This window comes from Mesoplodon bidens (genome assembly GCF_964165515.1).
Source record: "Mesoplodon bidens genome assembly, chromosome: 1".
Classification (NCBI taxonomy): Eukaryota; Metazoa; Chordata; class Mammalia; order Artiodactyla; family Ziphiidae; genus Mesoplodon; species Mesoplodon bidens.
This window is the reverse complement of record NC_138176.1, coordinates 109674958-109690066: the sequence shown is the minus strand read 5'-3', so window position 1 is coordinate 109690066 and position 15109 is coordinate 109674958. Positions and strand designations below refer to the sequence as shown.

General features: G+C 49.0%; 1 protein-coding gene across 1 annotated transcript in view; it reads left to right on the top strand.

Moving 5' to 3' along the window:
• LOC308616212 (uncharacterized protein C1orf198 homolog) overlaps window positions 1-14775 on the top strand; it is a 33904-nt gene extending 19129 nt beyond the window's left edge. Inside the window, exons 3-4 of the mRNA XM_081232387.1 lie at window positions 8675-9214; window positions 11908-14775. Coding sequence (XP_081088513.1) covers window positions 8675-9214; window positions 11908-11964 — 597 coding nt within the window. The 3' untranslated portion in view covers window positions 11965-14775. The remainder of the gene's footprint in view (window positions 1-8674; window positions 9215-11907) is intronic.
• The last annotated feature ends 334 nt before the right edge of the window (window positions 14776-15109 follow it).

Sequence of the window (15109 nt, the reverse complement as noted above, 5' to 3'; positions counted from 1 at the left end):
TGCATCTTGTCCCTGTGAGACGACAAGCACCTGGAGGGCAGAGGCTCCTGTCCTTCCCTTGGCCCTTATAACCGCAGGCTCCTTCACACCCACCGTCTGTTGGGTGTCTGTTGGCTTTTCCCCAGGCTCGTTGCCGTGGGGCCCAACAGCTGGGCCCTGTCCATTGTCCGCCCGGCTCCCTGGTGAAAATACAGGAGTGTTCTCTAGCCCCTGGGTCCTCGGGGTTAGGGGCGGGTGGTCCCCAGACCCTGTCCCCTGTACCCCGCTGTCCTGGAGGGTCTGACAACCCCAGTCTCAGTGGCTAGGCCATGCTCTCTTCCCCACCAGATTGTCATCCTACTAATTTTGAGATTCTAAAAGTTTTTCGTATCTTCCCCTCTTCTTCCTTTTCCTCCTTTGGCAGGGGAGGTGGAGGAGGATAAATGTTAAATGGTTTGTGAATTTATTAGGATTTGCTCCAGTAAGCTATTACATTTTCTGACAATGTTTCTGCAGTCTTCATCTCAACAGTTTAGATCTGCCAGAGGCCGCCAAGCCAAACAGTTAGTTTTGGCCGCCTGCACCCTCCTTTACTGAAATATTACACATTCCTCTCCAGTGAGTGGGACGTAAAAATAGGCACTGGGCTCAGTTGTGGGCTTTCTGTTTTTAGAACGGACGTGGCCAGCTAAGACCCAGTTAGTTCCCCACATGGGGAGGCTGACACCCAGGCCTGGCTCAGTGCATAGCCCTGGGGCTCCAACCGGGGCGCCTGGGACGTAGAGGGTAGCGCCGTCAGCATCGCTGTGAGGAGGGGAGAGGGCTTCCTGAGTACCCCTCACTCTTCCGTCTCAGCCATCTCCTATAAGGCCACGGGCTTGAATCCCCCTCCGACTTGCTGTCCGAGCTGGGGGCTGCTCTTCACGTGGAGCAGCATCCTGTTGCTGGGCCCAGCTCGGCGCAGGGGACCGCGTTCCCGAGAGCTCTTTGTCCACACCTGGAAAAATGGACTTTTTCCAGAAATCAGAAGATTGCATGGGAACTTCCTAACTTGCTAGCGTTCATCACAGGCTCCAGACGCAGTCCCCCTGCTGGCCTGTCAGGTCGCGAGCCAGGGCTGTCTTCTCCTGCTCACTGATCTGCTCCAGTGTCAGAGGGCCCCCTTGCATAGCCTCGGGGCCATGGGGGAAGGTGAGGTCAGAGACCCCGCCAGAAGCACAGGCTCTGGGGGGGTCCAGGGACAGCACAGTGGCTGCAGTACATCCCTGTGGGGAGTGTCTCAGCTCAGATTCCACGCCAGACACTGGGCCGGGATGGGGCTTCAGAGTCACGCTCACTTCTGGACGCAGACACGGCCCGCGTGTCCCAGCCATGGGCACCACGTCCCTGGTGACCAGAGGAAGGCGGGGAGGGGCCAGCACCCGGAGGGGATCCAGTGGGAATGCTGCTGACCCCCCGGGGAGCTTAGATGCCTCTGACCAAGCAGAACAGAGCCAGAGCCCAGTAGCCTGCGTTTACTGAGCACTTACTATGTGCCGGGCCTTGTTCTAAAGCAACAGCCCAGGGAGTAAGAATACTCCGTTTTTACTAGAGAAGAAAAGAGTCCAGGTTCAGGCTGGGTCGTTGGTGGGTTTGCCCTTTACTGAGAGGAGCTGGTTCAGGGAAGAAGGTAGCTGTGGCTTTGGACCGGTGAGCAGGAGGCGCCTCTGAAGGGGACCTGGGGCTTAGGGGCCCTCCCGGGAGGAAGCAGAGACACCAGGCCTCAGCCTGGTCTGGGAGGGAAGGGGGCGGCCCAGGGAGGGTGGAGTCACCGAGCACAAAGCAATGAAACCTCTCCTAAAGCACAGAGGGAGCTGCAGTGCAGGTGCCACTTCTGTGTGACCTGGACAACAGCGCGTCTTTCAAAGTGACCAGGAGCCCCTCTTCACCATGTCCTGGTCCAGTTTTGCTGGTGTTCTGGGGTCTTGGAGCCAAGTAAGATGAACTCTGGTCAGGAAAAAGGACGTTTTGCCCCTCTTCTTCTTTCTTTGCCTGCCCCTTCCCAACAGGCATGTGTTTTAAACACAAACCACAAACCTTTGCCCTTTGGGGCGAGGAGTGGGAAAGAAAGAGACCCTCACCAGTGTAGCTGATCAAGGAGGACCGTTTCTTAAAAGGGGGTTGTAGTCATATTTTATTTGCAGAATGGAAAACAACAAATGCCTGGGCAAAAAGGCTTAGAAGCTGATACACTAGAACGTTTTTTCTTCTGTAAGTTCTTGTTTTCCTCATTTTCACCCTGGGGCGCCCCAAACCAAGTAGCCACCCCTGTCAGCCTGGCCCTCTCTTCTACCAAGACATCACCCTCCCCGAGGGGCTTTCACGAGGGCTCCAGTAGCCCAAGGAGCCCTGAAAGCCTCCGTGGTTCTCTTGCAGGTTGTCACTCCAGCCAGCTAAGTGCTGCTCGGTGCCCTGATCGAGGGCCGGAAGCAGTCCTGGAACCACTGTGGCTGACTTCTCTCCCCAGCATCCTTGGCTCGGCCCAGTGCTGTCCTGTGCCCAGACTCATGTTCAGCCCAGCTTTCTGGGAGCTTCTCCCCACTGGAGAGATGGCTGATCCTAAAAGAGCCTAGTGTTTGACGAACCGCTCAAAGTGTTTTCTTTACCCCGCAATTTCCAGATCAATCTCAACTCTGTTCTCTCAGGCTCAGTCCCCACTTCCAAGCTATTTCTAGCACTTTGCTTATTTAAAGAACTCATCATCTCTGTACCCACATTCTCCCTGTATTTTATTGTGGAGTTTGGAAATATGCAGAGTATTGAGAATGACTCACTCAGAAACAGCCCTTTAAAAATCAGATTAGGTCATTGACATACAGAAACCCTGCCACGTATGGGGATCGCTGGTGTTCACACAGACATCGTCCCTGGCGGCCACTGGCTTTTTAGATGTGGTGTGATGCCCAGCACAGCTGCAGGCCTCGGAATCACTTGCTCCAGACTGAAATCCCACCTGCTCTTAATGGACTAGTGACCTAGGACAATTCACTCATTTGCTCCAGACCTCCATTTTCTCCGTTGTAGGATAAAAACTTTTTAGGAGAAAAGCCCAACAAAAAAGAAAACTGTGCCCGGTGCACTGGATGCGCTCAGAGTCTGCATTTGTTCTGAGCCCCAGCACCTGAGCTTTGATTTTTTTTTTTTAATGTCTAGATTAAAAAAAAATTTTTTTATTGAAGTATAGTTGATTTACAATGTTGTGCCCCTCCCTGCTGTACAGCAGTGACTCAGTTATACACATACATACATTCTTTTTTTATATTCTTTTCTATTATGGCTAATACAAGATATTCAGTATAGTTCCCTGTGCTATACAGTAGGATCTTGTTGTTTATCCATCCTGTATGTAATAGTTTACATCTGCTAACCCCAAACTCCCAGTCTATCCCTCTCCCTCCCCACTGGCAACCACAAGTCTGTTCTCTGTGTCTGTGAGTCTGTTTCTGTTTTGTAGATAGGTTCATCTGTGCCACATTTTAGATTCCACATATAAGTGATATCATATGATATTTGTCTTTCTTTTTCTGACTTACTTCAATTAGTATAATAAGCCCTAGTTGCATCCATGTTGCTGCAAATGGCATTTTTTCATTCTTTTTTATGGCTGAGTAGTATTCCATTGTTTATATGTACCACATCTTTATCCATTTATCTGTCAGTGGACATTTAGGTTGTTTCCTAAACATGTTTCCATGTTTTGGCTATTGTGAACAGTGCTGCTGTGAACATAGGGGTGCATGTTTCTTTTTGAATTATAGTTTTGTCCAGGTATATTCCCAAGAGTGGGATTGCTGGGTCATATGGCAATTCTATTTTTAGTTTTCTGAGGAACCTTCATACAGTTTTCCATAGTGGCTGGACCAACTTACATTCTCACCAACAGTGTAGGAGGGTTCCCTTTTCTCCACATCGTCTACAGCATTTGTTATTTGTAGACTTTTTAGTGATGGCCACTCTGACTGGTGCGAGGTGGTACTGCATTGTAGTTCTGATTTGCATTTCTCTAATGATTAGTGATGTTGAGCATCTTTTCATGTGCCTACTGGCCACCTATATGTCTTCTTTGGAGAAATGTTTGTTAAGGTCTTCTGCTCATTTTTGGATTGGGTTATTTGTTTTTTTGTTGTTGAGTTTTATGAGTTGTTTGTATATTTTGGAGATTAAGCTCTTGTCGGTCACATCATTTGCAAATATTTTCTACCATTCTGTAGGTTGCCTTTTCGGGTTTTTTTAATGGTTTTCTTTGCTGCACAAAACTTGTAAGTTTGATTAGGTCCCATTTGTTTACTTTGTTTTTATTTCTATGGCCTTGAGAGACCGACCTAAGGAAACATTGGTACAATTTATGTCAGAGAATGTTTTGCCTGTGTTCTCTTCTAGGAGTTTTATGGTGTCTTGTCTTATGTTTAAGTCTTTAAGCCATTTTGAGTTTATTTTTGTGTATGGTGTGAGGGTGTGTTCGAATGTCATGGATTTACATGTGGCTGTTCAACTTTCCCAACACCACTTGCTGAAGAGACTGTCTTTTTCCCATTTTATATTCTTGCCTCCTTTGTTGAAGATTAATTGGCCGTAGGTGTGTGGGTTTATTTCTGGGTTCTTTATTCTGTTCCATTGATCTGTATGCCTGTTTTTGTAGTGATACCACATGGTTTTGATTACTGTAGCTTTGTAGTATTGTCTGAAGTCTAGGAGAGTTATGCCTCCTGCTTTTTTTTTTTTTTTTTCCCCTCAGGATTGCTCTAGCAATTCTGGGTCTTTTATGGTTCCATACACATTTTTGGGTTATTTGTTCTAGTTCTGTGAAAAATGTCATGGGTAATTTGATAGGGATCACATTAAATCTGTAAATTGCTTTGGGTAGTATTGCCATTTTAGCAATGTTCATTCTTCCAATCCAAAAGCATGGGATATATTTCCATTTCTTTGAATCCTCTTTTATTTCCTTTATTAATGTTTTATAGTTCTCAGTGTATAAATCACCTCCTCGGTCGGGTTTACTCCTAGGTTTGTTTTTTTTTTTTGGTGTAATTTTAAGTTATTTATTATTATTATTTTTTACATTCCCTTTCTGACATTTCACTGTTAGTGTAAAGGAATGCAACTGATTTCTGAATATTAATCTTGTATCCTGCTACTTTGCTGCATTCATTTATTAGATCTAGTAGTTTTTGTGTGGAGTCCTTAGGGTTTTCTATATATAGTATCATGTCATCTGCTTATAGTAACAATTTTACTTCTTCCCTTTCAACTTGGGTACCTTTTATTTCTTTTTCTTGTCTGATTGCTAGGACTTCCAATACTATGTTAAAGAGAAGTGGAGAGAGTGGACATCCTTGTCTTGTTCCAGATTTTATTGGGAAGGCTTTCAGCTTTTCACCATTGAGTATTGTATTGGCTGTGGGTTTGTCATAAATAGCTTTTATTATGTTGAGATATGTTCCCTCTATTCCCACTTTGGTAAGAGTTTTTAATCATGAATGGATGTTGAATTTTGTCAAATGCTTTTTCTGCATCTATTGAGATGATCATGTGGTTTTGGACTTTTCTTTTGTTAATGTGGTGTGCATTGATTGATTTGTGTATGTTGAACCATCCTTGTGAACCTGGGATGAATCCCACTCGGTTGTGGTGTGTAATCTTTTTTATGTGTTGTTGGATTCGGTTTGCTAATATTTTGTTGAGAATTTTTGCATCTATATTCATGAAATATATTGTCCTGTCATTTTCTTTTTTAGTGGTGTCTTTGTCTGGTTTTGGTATCAGAGTGATGGTGGCTTCGTAGAATGTCTTTGGGAGTGTTCCCTCCTCTTCAAACTTTTGGAAGAGTTTGAGAAGAATCAGTATAAATTCTTCTTTGTATGTTTGGTAGAATTCACCTGTGAAGCCATCTGATCCTGGACTTTTGTTTGTAGGAATCTTTTTATTACAGATTCTACTTCACTTCTAGTGATCAGTCTGTTCAAATTATCTATTTCTTCTTGATTCAATTTTGGTGGTCTGTAAGTTTCTAGAAAGTTGTCCGTTTCTTCTAGGTTGTCAAATTTGTTGGCATGTAATTGTTCATAGTATTCTCTTATGGTTTTTTGTATTTCTGCAGTATCAGTTGAGATTTCTCCTTTTTCATTTCTTATTTTATTTGGGTTCTTTCTCTTTTCTTCTTGGTGAGCCTGGCTAGAAGTTTGTCAATTTTGTTTACCCTTTCAAAGAACCAGCTCTTGGTTTTGTTGATTTTTTCTATGGTTTTTTTAACCTCTGTTTTATTTATTTCCTCCCTGATATTTATTATTTCCTTCCTTCTGCTGACTTTAGGTTTTTGTTTTTTTTCTAATCGTTTTAGGTGATAGGTTAGGTTGTTTACTTGAGAATTTTCTTGTTTTCTGATGAAGGCCCAGTCCTCTCCCCAGGGTCTGACCCCCGAAGCCTGAGCCTCAGCACCCAGCCCCCATCCGCTCCAGTGGTCCAGCAGACAAGCGCCTCAGGCTGGGGAGTGCCGGTCTGCAAAGACCCTCTGTGCAGGTCTCTCTCTCCACTTTGCCCTCTGCACACCTGTTGCTGCGCTATGCTCTGAGGCTCTGAATGGGCTTTGATGTTTTTTCTTGGGTTCTATTTCTTATAACCCTGAGCTTCAAGGCAGCCTGTGCTTGTGTTTGGAGCTGGAGTTCCTTGTGGCCTCATCATCTTGAGGAGAGACCTGTGGCCATCAGAATCTGGGCTTTTAGGAAAAGTCTCAGCCAGAGAGAAGTGAAGGCATATGCATTAAAGTAATAGAGAACCATGTTAGCACAGTTTTAAATTATACTCAGTGACAACACGGAAGCAGTGGCTGCAATTGCTACTCTGATATATAGCTGGCAGCATTAGAAATCAGGGCAGCCACTGGCAAACAAATTTGATATGCACCCAAAACCATAATAAAAGAAAGGTTTAAACCTGTTGTAGTTTGGTACTTTGCTTCTGGAGATCTGTCTGAAGAAATTAACTCCAAATGGGGGAGAGCTGTATACATGAAGATGTTCTGACAGCCTTAATTATAACAACAGAAATTAAAAGCAGCAAACTGATAAAAAGAAAATGGGAAAGTAGATGGTGGGACAGCCACTCAATGAAATATCTTGTGCCCATTAAAACTAATGATTACAAAGACAACATAACACCATTGATGATGCTTCTGGTTAAGTGAAGAAACAATACCCAAAATTATATGCATAACAGAACTGCAACGTCATAAAATACATATCTGAGAAAGATTACATGAAACTACACAAACTAATAGAGATTATGGGAAGAGGGAAAGGTTATGAATGATTTTTTTCTAATTCCCCAAATTTTAGTATGCAGTTTTAATACTTTTATTTTAAGAAGAATAAGAGGAAGGGAATGTATGAGGGAGTGGAAGTGGAGAGGAAGAGAAGAATGTTCCAGTTTAATTTGAGAAATGCCTGAGGCAGCAGACTGCTCGCTCTGCAGGGCTTGGGGGCGCCACCCTCCAGGGTGCTCCACTGTAAAGAGGCGTCAGGTTTCCACTCATGGTTTGTTGGTCAGAACAGCTCAGCCCTACCACTTTTAGAGGTCACAGTGGTTAGCAGCATCAGATCAAGGAAAGTGTTTCTGGGGCACTTGGATGTGGGGTGTGGACCCTGCCCTGCCCTCAGGGGTTCCCCACCTAACAGGGCCAGGACCAGCTGAGAGCAGCAGGGTAGCACCGAGGAGATCACGGGAGAGGAAGACTGTCTTGTCAGTTCGGGCAGCTGTGACAGATACTGCAGACCGGGGGCATCCAGTAACAGACGTCCGCTTCTCACAGTTCTGGGGCTGGGAGTCCGAGATCCCGGTGCCAGCAGGGTTGGTCCTGGGGAGACCCTCTTCCTGATTTGCAGACAGCCGCCTTCTCACTGTGTCCTTACATGGTGGAGAAAGAGAGCATCTCTCAGGGCACTAATCCTGTCCTGGGGGCTCCACCCTCATGACCTCACCTAAACCTCCTAAAGGCCCTGCCTCCAAATACTAACTTTGGGAGTTAGGCCTTCAGCATGTGAATTTGGGGCACACAAACATGCAGTGTATAGCAGGCGTGCAGGCGGAGTGTGGGGTGGAGGCGTGCGAGGGGGATCACATCTTTGCAGCCGCACACAGGCCTGCCCTTGACTTTCTTGGTTTAGTCCAGGGAAGCAGGGTCTGGCTGTTGGTTTTTCTTTCACCCTTGCTGGCTGCCATCGGTCAGGAAGGCAGAGGCCCGTGAGGTGGGGACTTGGTTCTGGGTTTTGACCCCCACTGCAGTGCTGTCACGCTGACTGTGCACCCTTCCTTGTCACCCCCAGGGGGGCAGTCGCCCTCCTCAGGAAAGGGCGTGAATCCCTCCTGAAGAGGCGGGTGGGTGATCTGCTCACCAAGCAGCGGCCTTAGTCATCAGTCAGATTCAGGAGTCCGAACTGTTCGTAGCCTCCAGTGTGACAGGATGTGACGGCTCTCAAAGCTTGTGCCGTGTGTCAGGGCTGTGATGGCGGTCCTGAAACTAACCACTGGGGACAGACAGTGCCAGCAAATGGACAGCAGGCAGTGCTGTTGCTACTGGGGGGACGTGTGGGCTGGCACACCTGTCCCGTTGACCGAATGTGTTGCTCTCTTCTTTCCCTCCCTCCCCGCATCCCGCTAGAGTCAGATGGAGTTCAGCGTGTCCTCCTTATCCATCCAAGAGCCAAGCTGCAGCACTAACACCGAGCCCAGGCCGCTGTCCAAAGCTCCTCAGGGCTCGCAGGCCCTCCGACCCTCCCAGGGCAGCAAGTCCTCCAGTCTGGATGCTCTGGGTCCTGCCACCCGGAAGGAAGAGGAAGCGTCCTTCTGGAAGATCAATGCAGAGCGGTCCCGGGGGGAGGGCCCTGAGGCCGAGTTCCAGTCGCTGACCCCCAGCCAGATCAAGTCTATGGAGAAAGGGGAAAAGGTCTTGCCTGTCTGTTACCGGCAGGAGCCTGCCCCGAAGGCCAGAGAGGCCAAGGTGGAAAAGTCCAGCAGCCTCCGCCAGGAGCAGTGGGTCCTGCCCAGCATCAGCGTGGAGCGAGAGAGACCCCAGCCCACCCAGGCCTGCACCAGCCCGCTGAGTGAGGCCACCGCCTCCGAGCCCATGGGGAAGCCACCCTCTCCCGAGGCCGTGGAGGACATGGAGGGCGCTCTGTTCTTGGAACCCGTGCCTGTACAGGTGGGTGCCTTGCTTCAGGCCAGGGGCTCCTTCATCCCGAGTTACCAGGGCCACCTCACGTGGGTGGGCGGACCACAGATGCCCCCTTTTTCTCCTTCCTCTGCCATCCCTCAGAGGACTTCTGGGTTCAGGTCTGCTGGGTTGTCACTCAGCTTGGTGACCAACATACGGGCAGGAGACATGTTCTGTGAAGCCGTCTGGTGCCGTGACCTGTTTGCCTGTTCCGTGGTTGTGTCCCAGATGCCCACTGCCCTTCCCCGGTTGTGTGAGGGCAGGTACGGAAGGGATGCAGGGGGCAATGAGCAGAGGACTCGAGGGGGAAGGCGGCGGTGTGGGTGGGATTTGGACGCCGGCTCCACGCAGGGGCCTGGGAGGCTGGGCTGTGGTGTCGGTGAGGAAGGGTCCCGCAGATGTCCTGAGGGACATGGGGGAAGTGGCTGGGACCCCAGGCCTCTGCCAGGAGAGCAGCCATGCTTGTTTGGGGACCACAGGAGACTTAATTCAGGAATGATGGGCCGCTTCTTGTTTCCACACAAAACGGGGTTAGGTGTCCAGGGAGGAGTCCTAAAGAAAGGACTTCTTTCTGAGAACGGAGGGAAAGGAAGAGAGAGATGTGAGCGGCTCACGGGCTGCGGTGCCATGTGTCGTGAAGAAAGGGCCCTACAAGAGAGTAGGCAGCGTGGGTGGCTTCTCCGTGTTTTCCAAGTTTGGTGGAGCACCAACTGTTGTCTTTACCAGCTGTTCTGCATTGCTTGAGAAAACTCAGCAAAGAGAAGAGAAAATGTTTGGTTAAGGATCACCCAAAACCAAAATAAATAAATAAATAGGTAGGTGTATTTCAGAGGGAGGCTGTGTTTTTTTTTTGTTTTTTTAATACATTTATTTATTTTATTTATTTTGGGCTGCGTTGGGTCTTCGTTGCTACACGCAGGCTTTCTCTAGTTGGGGCGAGCGGGAGCTACTCTTCGTTGCGGTGCGCGGGCTTCTCATTGTGGTGGCTTCTCTTGTTGTGGAGCACGGGCTCTAGGCTTGAGGGCTTCAGTAGTTGTGGTTCGCGGGCTCTACAGGGGAGGCTCAGTAGTTGTGGCGCACGGGCATCTCACTGAGGTGGCTTCTCTTGTTGCGGAGCACGGACTCTAGGTGCGCAGGCTTCAGTAGTTGCAGTACGCGGGCTCAGTAGTTGTAGCTCGTGGGCTCTAGAGCGCAGGCTCAGTAGTTGTGGTGCACGGGCTTAGCTGCTCCATGGCATGTGGGATCCTCCCAGACCAGGGATCAAACCCGTGTCCCCTGCAGTGGCAGGCGGATTCTTAACCACTGCGCCAGCAGGGCAGCCCCTGGCTGTGGGTTTTGTTTTTCAGCTGTGGTCGTCCTCTGGGTGTTTCCTGGATTGGGGTTCCAGGCACGTCCACACCTCTCTAGGCAGATGACCTAGTCAGTTGTCCTCCTGAAGAAGGGGAGCCCTGGGATGGGAGGCCCTCTGCCTACCATCGTCTCTACATCAACTTTCCAGCCTGTCCCTCCTTCAGGGTCTCCCACCGTCTTAGGCCGGCACTTTGGGCCCCTCCCTTGCCGCTGTGGTGCCTGGCTCCATCTCCGCCCTAATCTTCCTGCCTGGTGCTCTCTCTCCGACACTTCACAGTGGGGTCTTCCTCTGAAGGAAGCATCTATATAAGCTACGTGAGGGTCTTCATTGTAACGCGACGCAGGAAAGCGTGTGTGTGGGGTTGGGGGCTGTGAGTATGACAGAGCACCTGAAACCCTTTGAAAGAACAGATTTCCGAGTGCACAGCACAGCGTGAAGTGCTGCCACACGTAAGACACTGGTAGGAAACCAGAAAAAGGAACGTGTTTGAACGCCTTTGGCTTTTCGAGCTCTGGCTCAATCTGAGAGGCGGCAAAACTGGGCCTGGGACGTGCTTCAGAGGGAGCCGCTCAGCTCCGTGGCCTCCGCGTTAGCATCTTCTGTTTGCCCCTGTGTGGAGAGCACAGGGTCAAGGCTCCCTCGCTCGGGAAGACTGTGGCCACCAGGGAAACACGCACTCGTGTGAGACCCGGGAGACGGGCCTCTCAACTCAGGCAGCTGGCGGAAGCCTGTGCAAATGTGTCTGAATCAGCGGCCTGTGCTCGCAGACGGCCCTTTAAACCAACCCCGTGTCTTGTAAGTGGGCAGTCTGTGACCTGAAGAATGGCCCTGGGTTAGGGAAGATCACTCCAGAACCTTCCGCATCATCTGAAAAGAATAAACTATACATCCTTTCTCCATATTTTTCACTCCCTCAACTTGGTAATTTATTTTATTTTGTTTCGTCTGTCAGTGTGTGTGTGTGTTTCACACTAGTCTCATATGAAACTTGTAACTTGTTCTCACACTCCACAGTGACTACATTTAAACATGCCCATCATTCAAAAATAGAAAAGCTACGTTTTTCTCCTTTTCTCTGTGGGTAGGTTCCACAGGCTGCCCTCAGACATGCCTGGGGACGGAGTGGGGTATGTGTTGGATCCTGGCAGAGTGTGGCTTGCATTGAGCTTTATTTAATTTTCTGGTTCCCAGCACTGAGGCAAATTGAGGTCAGGGAGCCTCTGAGACGGAAGCAGACTATTTCATTTGGGTCATTTTAAATGAGATGCTGTTTTTAGATTATGCTAACTTAGTCTCATGCCTTATTTTGGTGTTTTTGTCCCTTCTACAGGTCAGCTCAAGTAATGTCATCTTGAAGACAGGATTTGATTTTCTGGACAATTGGTAAAATGTGTTAGACAAAACAAACCAATAATCCCAAAATGTTTTCCAAAGTGGTGTGGCGAAGGAGAAGAAGGAGGACGGCGTTCCCCTGTGTCTTTTGCTAGTTTCTGTACACTCTCTTCTTAACCGTTTGGAAACTGGTAAATATGGCCTTGTCCAGCTTTCCAGATTTTTCCCTTTTTGGTAAGACCAGATACCTGTGCTATTTTCAACGATCTGATGAACAGAAGTTTTACATTTGGAATTTTTAAAAACTCTTAGGAATTCAGTAAACCTTGTCAATAAAAGTTCTGTTCTAGCTCCACCCAATTTTTCCCCCTCCTCAGAGAAAGATTTTTCTCAACCCTGTCACAAAAATCATAAAGTGATTTCCATCTCCTCTCCTGTATCCCCTCCCTTTTAGAAATGCACGGGGCTCCTTTCAGTGGGTGGCTGTCCTCAGCAATAATGGTGCTGGGTGCTGGCTGTGCCCATGGGGAGAGCTGCCCCACGGGGCGGGAGTCCTCAACCCCACGCGCCAGCTGTCCAGGCTTCCCTTGCTGAAGCCACACTTCAGCATCATGTGCCACCCTTTCTTCTCATGTCATTTCCAGGAAACAGGTTGGCACGTGATGGAGGTCGTCTTTAAGCTGCCGTGGTACTTATTCAAACTATTCATCATTGTTTATTAACGAGTTGCATGCTTAAAAGTTTTGTATTAACTTTACATTATTTTATACCTGATGTAGCAGTTGTAGGGCTACCACTTTTCTTGGGTTTGTACCAGTTTCCCTTTGGAAGTTCTTTGCTACTTCTGGGGCCTGTTGGGTGTTTCCTGTCCTGGGCACCTGCGGGCGTTGCTGGCAGACCAGACTCTTCTGATTAGTTGTGTTAGAACCTTCCAGCGTGAAGCTGGCAGGGGCACTGGATGCCCTTCATCCCAAGGACTGGTCAAGCTGCGTCACGGTGGAGCCTCCCTCAACCCTGACCGCCAGCAGAAGCGGAGTCGAGTTTCTGCATGGCCCGAGCGGCGCCCCCTGGAGACCTTCGTGGTCATGGCAACAGCATCTCCTGGAGGTGGACTCGGCTGCCCGCTTGACCTGTGGTCCCTGCTGCTGGGGAGGGGCGTTAGGGCAGCTCCGAGGCTGCCCAGGAGGACAGGGCGGGGTAGGGCGGGCGGGGAGCCACTACCCCGTGGCCCCGGGTGGTGCGAGCCTGCAGGACGTGCCCGAGCATGGTCTCCACGTTGCCTCTCACTGTGTTCTCCTCACCTGACGCCTTAATCCCTGCGAGGCCTGCCAGTAAGCACCTAGTTTCAGTATCAAAGTGTGTCTTTTTAAGATGCCTTTCTGTTTCATAGGACCTTCTGAAATGATTTTTAGAATATTTTATCTGGCTCCAAGGTAAAGCACATGGCGACTTGTTTTTTCCAGCAAAGTTTCTGCCAAAGCTGTGGCCTAGCCAACTTTTGGTTTGGTTTCTGCCAATTGCATTCTGTCCCTAAACCTCATTTGGCCCCTTGGGGTCTTGCATCTGACCTTCCTCCTTCGGTGACTGACGGTACTGTGGTGAATACATGTCCCTTCTGTACTGTTTAAGTATAGTTGAAACATTCAAGAGAAGAAAAGATTCCTAGCACGGCGATGAGGGGAAAACGAAATCCCAGCTGGAAATGCACGGCCGGGTGCCAGCCCTGCAGGTCAGCTGCTGAGCCTTGGAGCCGGGCTCGACACCTGCCCTCACTTCCAGCTTTGAGGGCAGTGACCTTAGAACCCATGCTTGCCAGCAGGTTCCCCGTAAGAAAAAAAGATGTCTAGAAGGGAGTTTGCATTCCTTGGTGTTGGTGTAGCAGGGAAGAAAGATCTGCATCCCGGGACAGTTAGCCCAAGGTGATCTGTCTGTTCTTTCGGGAGATGACTCTGATTTCTTTTCCACTTTCTCATAAGACCCAGTATTCCCTTCAGGTTCTCCTGGGAGCTGAGGGGCACGGGGGCTATTGAGAGCTTCTACCTTCTTTAACACCATCTGGGGTCCAGTACCCAATAGTATTCAGTTATCCGTAACAGTGTTTAAAGTTTCATAGAGGTACAGCCTCCTGAGATTAAATGTAAAACCACAACTTGGGAAGTCCTAGAGGGAGTTCTAAAGTTGTGTTGCTTTGCTTTGCTTTCGGAAGTACAGAAGTGTGAGACGGAGAGGTGAAGGCCTGGAGGACACGTGCTCATGGGTCTCCATCCTGCCTGACCCTGCAGATTCTCCTCTTAACCCCGGGCAGCCTATGCAAAGATGATTCCTTTCACTGTCCTCCTGGGAATCTATGTTTAGTGTGTCCAAGTAAAGGAAAAATTAAACTCTTATACGTTTTGCCCCCTTTTTTGCCATGTATCAAGAGGGCGTTTCTAAAACCAGAAGTTTATAGTTATGATTTTAAAAACACATGCTTTTCAGTTGAAGCCTAATGTGGTTTTGCATCCCCTCCCTCTGGCCACCCTGTTGTCTGCCCCTGGGGTTCAGCTCAAGGATTCAGTGTTTTGCTTTGGGTGACTGTCATTGGAAAATCTCCACCAGGAGGCTAGAGACCAGTCTCAGTTCTTTCACCTGGGACCCCTCCCCCGCCCCGCCCCACCCCCACCCACTGCCCCTGCCCTCTGGGTTTGGGAGTGCCACCCGCTCTGGGAACAGCAGGGTGTGGCACCCAGCCACATCTGCCCCATGGGTGTCACAGCAGCCTCCCTTTCTTTGATATATGTTTTCAAAAATGAAAAATTCTTACTGACTACTCATAACTTGGTTGTATTTTATATTAACAGCCTTTAATAAAGCCATTTAAAATTTGCTCGACGTGTCTATTTGGGACCTCTGCTGGGGTCAGGAAGCCTGGTAGGATGATTGCTGTTGAACACAGAGGAGGAGAAAAGGACTCGTACTAGTGAAAACCAGCTTGAAACCCCTTCAGCAAGCCCACTTTGCACAGTCCTACCTTCGACCCCCTGCACTCTGGTGGGAAGCAGTAGCCGAGGTGTACAGGCCCCTAGCAGAAGAGGTGGGTTTTACCCCGGAGAGCTCTCATACCACCTTCCAGTGACATGGAAAGCACGGCTTGTCTTTCCAGGGCCAGCTGATTGCATCAGGTGACTGACTCAGAAGAGCAGGTGCAATCTCCCCGAATG